This window comes from Wasmannia auropunctata, unplaced genomic scaffold (assembly GCF_000956235.1).
Source record: "Wasmannia auropunctata unplaced genomic scaffold, wasmannia.A_1.0 LD336101.1, whole genome shotgun sequence".
NCBI lineage: Eukaryota > Metazoa > Arthropoda > Insecta > Hymenoptera > Formicidae > Wasmannia > Wasmannia auropunctata.
Genome location: NW_012026789.1, coordinates 1,904,975 through 1,914,050, shown reverse-complemented (window position 1 = coordinate 1,914,050; position 9,076 = coordinate 1,904,975). Strand labels below are relative to the sequence as shown.

The window sequence follows — 9,076 nt, the reverse complement described above, 5'->3', positions numbered from 1 at the left end:
AAGTAAAAATTAAAGTTAATTAAATTTCTTATTTTAATAATTTATTAATAACTGATTAATAAATTATTAAATTATTTAATTTAATAATAAGGATGGATTAAAAATTAAACAAATCTTTTTTATTTCGACATTTTGAATTGTTCGAAATTAGTTCAAAAATAAGTAATTCTATGAAATAAAGACGTGTATAAAATCGTACATATAAGAACAGCATCTAATGTATATCTAATATATATCTAATGGAACGTTATATATATTATAGTCCTCTGAACAGTATAAATTGAATGGAAATGTATTGTTGAACGCTAATAGCGTATAAACACCTTTCTATTATGACGATTGAATAAAAAAATACAGTGAAAGTAAGTCATTTTTACATTTAAATGAAATTCCACTTATTTTTTCTATTATAAGCTTCTATATTCCATTTGCTTTTTGTTTGTGAATAATAAACAAGAAGCGTTTTTCGTGTAAATAGTTTATATATTTTCTTATTGGAGGATGAAAATTGGAAACGGGATACGGAGATTCAAATAATTCAGCCCAAACGAATTTGTCGTACGAAATTCTTTCAGATTTTATTCTATGTTACGAAATTTGTTGAAAATCCTAAGAAAACAGTTCTACATAAGCTTGAAAGTATAACGAGAAGAGCCTAGTTCGACCTAAATTATCTTTTTTTTTTTACAAAGTTTACCTTTCGCGGAAAGCCGCTGTTGGTTTTAATACGAAACATTCGAGAAATATGGACAGGTAATTTTTTTGTTTATTATTTATATATATGTATTGAATAAAACTTCATCGAGATATAGCTAGAATAGAAATACATATATCTAATGCAGTTCTTGTAAAAAAAAACAACAGGTGATTAAAAAATAATAATAAAAAATTGACAAGAATTCATTCTGTGGTGCGACTTCCTGAGGTTCGAAATCAAGCATCGCGCATCGGTTCGAAAATGATTAAGTAAATTCTTTTTTGTTCTTTCTTTAGCTATTCTATAAACGAATTTATAAACAATTGTTTAATAAATACTGAAATGTAGTAAAGTTTATACTGCCTTTTACATACCCAGTCGATTTGACGTTTATAGACTGATCATTTCTGGGTATTTGATTTTACTACTTTATACGCCAAAGAAAGAAAAAAAGTTACTTCGAATCCAATTGTTTGTAAGAAATGCAAAATAATATTAGTAAATAATAAAAATAACTAACAGCATAAATCCAAACATCTTTAACAGATTGCTGATTTCTGAAAGATTAAGAATTCGAACAAGCTGAATTCGCGTCAATTTTTTTTAAATCTATTTTTCGCAGGGATGTATAATAATTCAAGTTTATTAGCTTTTCGATTCTCAATCACATGATGACTTCTTTTTCTGATAAAACGTAAGCCTTCACATACAAAGCTTCATCTTTGCGTCATTAGTGAATTAAAGTTTTTCAAATACATATTCGATGCAATCATTCATTGGATAGTGATTTAATTTGAGAGATTAACAGAATTATAACAATAACACCTAATATCAGGGTTGGATAGTGCTTAGGTATATTTTAGACTTTTAAATTTAACTTCATTTAGTTACATTTTATTGGTATATATTCATTTTTAATTTAACCTTTTTGAAGTTGCATTTTTAATGCTTCTTATGTAAAATCCAAGAAAAAATACAGATTTGCGGTATCGTCAAATTCGAACAAATGAGAACATCAAGTTATTAATATAACAAATATAATCTGGCCAGTGGCCGTGGAAAGGAACCGCTGTTCGTGGGCTTACTATGCATTGAATCATGTTGTAGACGTCTCTCGAAATCAGACTTTTTTCCACGTCTGAAAATAAGTATAATAAATATACACTTTTATTTAGAAACCTTGAGATTATGAAATGAAAAAAATTTAACTTTTAACTTTACAATTATTTCTTTTTTATTAGCTTAACTTTTAATTTTATTAATTTTATTGTGGATTAACTTGCATCTTAACTAAGGTGTATTTTCACAGCTGTTAACTTTAATTTATCTTAGCTTAAAAAAGAATTAACTTACCCAACCCTGAATAATATTAATTATAATAATAATTTACTAAATAATAAATAACGGCAACAAAATTACACTTTAAAGCTATCATAACAATTTATCGTATACTTATCTAATTATATTAATTGTGTACTAAGCGGTCAAGGTGAAAATTAATAATTTATTACAAGAAAACAGTCTTACAGATGGAATTAAACCTTAAATAAATCACTTATTTACGTTATTCTTGTAATAAAAAAACTCAATTATTATTTGAGAATACTAAGAAATACATTTGGAATATTAGTATTAATTAAAAATTAACTGAAAAAATAATCTTTACGTTCTAGTTTTGTGTGTGTGTGTGTGTGTGTGTGTGTATGTGTGTGTGTATCTCTATGAAATAAAAGTAATACAAATTGTCAAAATATTAAAAATCAATAAATATCTGATCACATATAAATTTAAAATTTACTATGTTATGACAAAGAGACAAATCGATCATTTTAGTTTGATGTTAGACAAAGTTTATTCAGTTTGACTATATTATATTTTAAAAATTGGATGACAAGATTATTTATCATCCCGGGTCTTTCATAAATCAATAAAAGCGGAATTCTAAAATCTTCGGTGAATGATACTTGTATAAAAAGCATATTACTTCTCTTTTTTTTCATAGGATCAAGTAAGTTTATATACACGTGTTGTGGGAATGCTTTCCCTTCCAAGAGTTACTCTATGCTGAGACAGTTATTAACGCTATATACAAGCTGTTCCAAATTCACTGCGCATCTCTTTCTCTCATTTTACGAAGAGCATGTAAATATGAACATGTGCAAGAAGAGCAGTTTTTTTAATTGATTTTCGTTTTCACTAATGACACAGTTTGAAAAATTCGAACGTTTCTCCTCGATAAATAAAGATGTCATAAGATTAAAAAGATTAGGAGGGCAGATGACGTTTCTGTCAAATTTTCGTTTGAGGAAAAACTAAAAAGAAATTTTTCAAGAAATATGTCGAATATGTCGTTAAAGGAAAAAACAGTGAACTTGGGATAGTCTGTACAACATATATTTATAAACAATATATAAATCAATTCGGGTACATCTCACAAATAATTTGTTTGGAAGGGACTAAGATATTTTTTCCGATCTGATCGAACGATCGATCGCGTTTTTTAATTGACGCCCTTTACCATTCATGCCCTTAATTGCATACTCGTATCTATTTCAATTTCTCGTATGTATTGCTTAATGTTGATCAGTTCTCCCTTCTTTATGTTGACTAAGGTACGCGAAATTATTCCCGACTGCAGAAAACTGACTTAACTCTTTACACTCGAATAATCGGTACAAGAAGAGTTGAAGGAATATATACGTAAATATGTATAAATATATATATATATATATATATAAATACATTTGAATATATCACAAAATTTTTTTATCCAATCTTGTGATTTATTTATACATATGTACATACGTATCTAATAGTAAAATTATATATAATTGTCATATAAATTATTTTCACGAGACGTTTAATTAGTCACAGAAGAGAAAAGAGTAGCTAATTTTTTTATTAACTAAATTTTATTTTTCAAATTTCTTTATACAAGATCTTCCATCGGGGAAGGATGATGGCGTGTAAAACAGGATTGCCGTGTGCAAAGAGTTAAACCTACAATATTAAACAGTATCTTCAACTGCGACTGCTTTTTTTTTTCTTTCTCTCTCGGAATCGTTCGCTGTATTATTCAATCGATGTTTAACGGTAAAGAGTGTCCGTACGATTGTTATCACACAAGAAAAACGTTCTAGTTGTTGCGCTCGAGACTATAAGCCGTGTCGTTCTTCTGCGTTTTCTCTCTTAGGACTACGGCCCTTCCTGGGGTAGTTCTCCTAATTACGTGTGTAGAAAATCCGAGAGGTGTTCGAGAAATAATACGACGCTTCGCGGGTTTCGGAAGAAAAAGCAAACGATCGCGCTGGAGTGCAAAGTGTGTTCGGAAGAAAAGGTAACAGGACAGAAGAGATCGCCACTTCGTAGCTCTCGGGAACAATCGCACTTCACTCTGTGAGCAGCATGACTGCGGCCGACAATTACGTTTCTCGGCTTCTTCCAAGTTACGCGTATATAATACACGTTATACAATATACTGAACTCAAGGCACGTTAATACCCTCGCTTATCAAAAGAGAAAACATCCGATCTGCCGACAATATTACAGTACATGCGTAATATACGTCAGTCGACAAAAACTGACCACTTGCGTAATATTTCTCTCCAATTCAATTTTTTATCTCTTAAATGCAAATCCTGTTGGATGACTCTGATGCCTTCGATCTCATCTCGTTTCCCGTATTCGTGTCTTTCAGGAAGCATCTTTCTTATAATTTCCCGGAAATTCATAGCAAATACAAATGTTAAATGTCGAATCTATAACGTTGCGTCGTGCTAAAAAATTCGCCTAAAAAGCTTCTTGGCCAAAAAGTTTAAGTAATCAGTACGCTTGCGGTAATTATATTCCGCGATGAGAACTACTTCTCGAACACTCCTCGTAACTCGATGCATCCAGCATGGCCCAAGGCCCAATAGGACTCACGTCGGCGCCGCTTCGATGGCTCGGCTCAAAAAGTGGACAATTTGAAAAATCCGATGTTACAAATTTATTCTTAATCTTCCAACTTGAAAACTGTATCTATTTGCAATTTTATGTCAAAAATACTTATGATACTGTCTGCGTTTCTTCATATAATAGTTGAATGCAGAAAATAAATTGATGAGAAGAAATCACGATATTTATTTCATAAAATCAAGTTTTTTGTTTGTAAAAACATAAACTTATTTTAAAAAATGGATTGAATTTGAATTGGTTCTTATTATCTTTTTTTCTTAATATCTTAGCCGTATACTATTTTTCTTGCACACGATAGAAAAGTAATTGTTCATTTTTTTCTCAAATAAATCATTTCTACAGAATCTAATGTTATATACAAATATTCATCAGAAATTTATTTTAATACGTGCTAATTTTAATATGATAAAAATGTTTTGTATGTGTACGACTAATTGAGGTATTAAATTAATTAAATTTATTAAAAGACATGATAAGAAGAAGAAATGAAAGATGAATAAATATCAAAAATATCTTAAAAAATCTCTAAGGAGAATCGAAATATAAATAAAAAGAAATAGAAGAAAAAACGTAAAAAATGTTTTAAAAAATCTCAAAATTTTAATATCTCAAGAGTTATAAATGTCTGTTAAACTCTTTTAGATTATCTATTTTTTATAATCAATGATCACACACGCAGGGTTGATAAAATTATAATATAGTAAGTGAAGGATTTGTAAAGCGATTTACTGGCATGTGTACGATTATGATACAAAAACTTTTCAGGATTATAAATGAAACCAACCGAAGACTGAAATCTCACGAGTTATCTTCTCGAGCCGGTCTATCGATTTGCAGCTACCAGGAACGAGCCGTCCTGCCCGAAAACAACGGGACGTGCGCTCCAATTCCAGTGCAATATCGGTACAAGATCTATTATCGGTAAGTTTTTCAAATACGAAGTGAAACTATCAGTACGTAATCTCAACTCTCTACGCCACGAGGACATTCATTTCCCGCGCTCATTGCTGCGCTTACACCCGACGTTCGCACCCTCGCACGCCGATCTACGTCAGCGCGGGGATCCACCTCTCGAACGTGACGTTATAATACGGATGAAATAATGCCGATTGATATGAGAGAGATAGAGACGTCAGATAAAAATTTCGTGGGGAAATATCGAGCGTAAAGCCCAGTTTTGGGCCAACACTCCACCAACTTAAAAGGACACGGAGCTCGTGCTAAAAAATCGCGTCTATATCTCCCACGGTGTGTATATGTACCCCCGCGCGATACTATTTATAGAATAAATACACAAAACTTTGCAGGGAGAGTCTTCTTTCGCGAGGGACGATTGCGCTCGTTCACACGCTCTTCTCTAGCGCGCGAACAGTAACACCGTCGTCAACGTCTCTCCCTCGTCCACCCTGTCACCTTGACGTTCTCCTAAAGGAAAGACACTATTATTAGATTCCTATTTGTTCCTAACTGTTCCACTGATTCTATCGATCGTCGTTCCTCCGATAACTCGAAGGCGATCTCTTGCCTCAACACATTCTCGAAGCACCATCCGAAGGATTAACTTCACGTTCCACCGTCCTCCACTCACATTTCTTCGCTCTGAACTGGTTTGTCTCCGACGTTCCCCAAAACATTTTCACGCTAGAAATAATGGACTATTCCCCCGTCGTCTCTCGTCGTTAATTATGCAGCGACGAGACAATTTTCACCGTCACGATAGCGATTTCTACATCATTTTTCTATAGTTCCTTTAATCTCGAAATCAAAGAACTTTCGTTAATTTCTTGTTTGAAGTCCCGTCTTGCTGTATCGCTCCTTCGATATTTCTTCTTTGATAAAGCTGCAAGACGATTTGTCACTTAACGCTCCTTCGAAATTTCATACTAGGCTAGTAGCTATAACTTGTGTGTGTGTGTGTGTGTGTGTTTTGTTTGTGTATGTGTGTATGTTCCCCCATAGCTCCTTCGTCCCATTCTGCCAGTTGGAGCTACAAAGCGACTAGTTTTACTTTAAACGTCTTTAACACTCCCTCAAATCTAGGCTTTGGTATACAGCTATCTATCTGTCCACCATTTTCTGTTCGCCCCCTAGTTTTCTGTCGAACGTATAACGGTGAGACAATTGATTGACTATCCCTCCATCGCTTTACGTTTTCTTCATTCTTGCTTTAACAATCTAGAATTTATAACTCTTTTTTAAACGCAACACGCCGATCCCGTCTAATTGTTTCCTCAATTGTTCTATAATTTCCTAATTGCTTTTCCAATACTTTGGAACAATTAAATATAATCCTTCGTCTCTCTTCGTCTTAAATGCTACGGACTCTTGGATAATTATTCCTCGTTTCTCATTATATTCCTTTCTCATTTATCATTTCCTTGTCAAGCCGTTCTCCCGAACTGGCTTGTCACACCTTAATGCAACACTCCAAAATAAAATTAAAATTATTCATAATCTCCTCTTCTCCCGTCTTCATTCCGTCTGTTCGTTTCTTCATTGTCCCTCCAAGGATTTGAAGGCACACGACGATGTCTCTTTTTGATATTCCTTCGTAACGTACAACACTAGAATAGTTAGATAACCATTATGTTCGCCGTTCCATTATCCGCGACGCCTTGCAATAAGAAGATGACACGTTTCATCACATTGTCATTGACGCAATCACATAATTCGTTAGCGAGAACGAGAATTGAAATTGCGAGCGAGTAATTGAAAACATCTGTCATGTTCGAGCACTTTTTTTTTTCTTCACGTGTTCGTTCGTGGACGAACAGCTCTTCCGCGCGCACTAATCGCGAGTTTATCACTGATTATCACGTAACGACGGCACAACGTCATTTCAGGGAAGTGCCCTAGTGCGAGAACTTGAGAAACACCTGTTCCAAAGTAGTTTGACTAAAGCTGTACTCTTCTATGTCCAGTTCGAGTTTGGCTGCAAGTAGAAATTTTCAAAGAATTAGCAAAGTTTCAATTTTCCAACTTTCATTTATTTTGTGCTTAATAAAATTTTCAACTTAATGATCCTGGAAATTAGAAATTGTTCCATTACAGTTGAGAATTAAGACGCGATGTTTGAAATTGATGCAAATTTTATATTGAAAATATCCAACTCAAAGTATAGGCGTAAAAATCAACAAAATTACATTTTTTTAATTTTCTTGTCTTTTAATTCTAATGTTCTCTTATGTCCCTTGTACGTTTTTAAAAACAAAAAAATATTCTTAGATTTTTGTATTCTTTGGATCCACAACGAAGCCGCTTATTAAACTATTCCAAACAAATTCTTCAATCTATTCGAGCCTTTTTCTCACCTTTCTCCAATTGTATAAAGCACTCAGCCAGCGAAGTTACGGCATGTTGGGGCACGGCAAAGACTAGCCGGTCAGCGAAGCTCTCCTCCAAAGTGGCATCGGGGAAGAGGCCGGCGACGAATTCTTTTAAGCCGGTAATCCTGTCGCCGGAGGGTGTCGTCGGCGTGCAGTCGCCGCCCTGAAGCTTCATCTCCAGGGTGTAGCCAGCACCGTAGAGATTCTTTAGATGCTGAGTCGAACCGATGCATCTCAGCTCACCCTTCACCATTATGCCAACTCTTGAACACAACGCGTCGGCTTCCTCCATGGAGTGGGTAGTCAATATAACTCCCCTGCCACCCTAAATTAAAGAGGTTTTCTTTAGACTTTAGAAGACAAGTTTTTAATAAGTTTTTAATTTTTATATACTCAAATCGAATCTTTTTTAATCTTTTAATATTAATATTTAACTGCTGTATATTCTGTATTTGCATATTCTGTAAATTCTGTATGTTGTAATCATTATTTTATTATTCATTTGTATTGGTTTTATACTACTCCTTTAATTTTCATCTAAATTAAGTTTTCCATCTGGAATAGGAATCTTTTAAAAAATATATTATTGGAAAAATGTATTGGATAAAATTAAGAAGAATAATTTTAATTATTTCATACCTGGAAACTAGCGAGAATCGTGTCCCATAAGAACCTCTTTGACCTGGGATCCATGCCCGTACTCGGTTCGTCCATGAGAATCATCTTGGGCCCACTAACCATTGCCATTGCAAAGCTAAGTTTTCTTCTAGTTCCGCCGGAACATTCTTGGCTCTGCTTATCGGCATGTTCATGAATCTGCAGACCGGACAAATACAGATCCACGATTCTGCAACAGTCAATAATGAATTTGATAGTTATATTTACGAGATACCAAGAAAAAAATGTTCACAACAATCAAAACAGTAGATATTAATTCTATCAATTATATCCTATCTAATAAAAGGCATGTTAAGTCGATAACTCGCATTTCTCGAAATTATCTGTTGCCGCTTTTCCGTAATGCTGATTGATTATCTCACTATGCTTACTTCGTTGAGCGGCTGTCATTCTGTCTACAGTTATACACATCTCTGAG

At 33.6% G+C, this 9,076-nt stretch overlaps 1 protein-coding gene across 1 annotated transcript in view; it reads right to left on the bottom strand.

Moving 5' to 3' along the window:
* Positions 1 to 5,192: 5,192 nt before the first annotated feature.
* Positions 5,193 to 9,076, bottom strand: part of LOC105458584 (ATP-binding cassette sub-family A member 5-like) — a 27,099-nt gene continuing 23,215 nt past the window's right edge. Inside the window, exons 22-24 of the mRNA XM_011704023.1 lie at positions 8,620 to 8,827; positions 7,966 to 8,305; positions 5,193 to 7,586 (exon numbers count right to left, since the gene is read on the bottom strand). Of these exons, the coding sequence (XP_011702325.1) occupies positions 7,507 to 7,586; positions 7,966 to 8,305; positions 8,620 to 8,827 (628 nt within the window). The 3' untranslated portion in view covers positions 5,193 to 7,506. The remainder of the gene's footprint in view (positions 7,587 to 7,965; positions 8,306 to 8,619; positions 8,828 to 9,076) is intronic.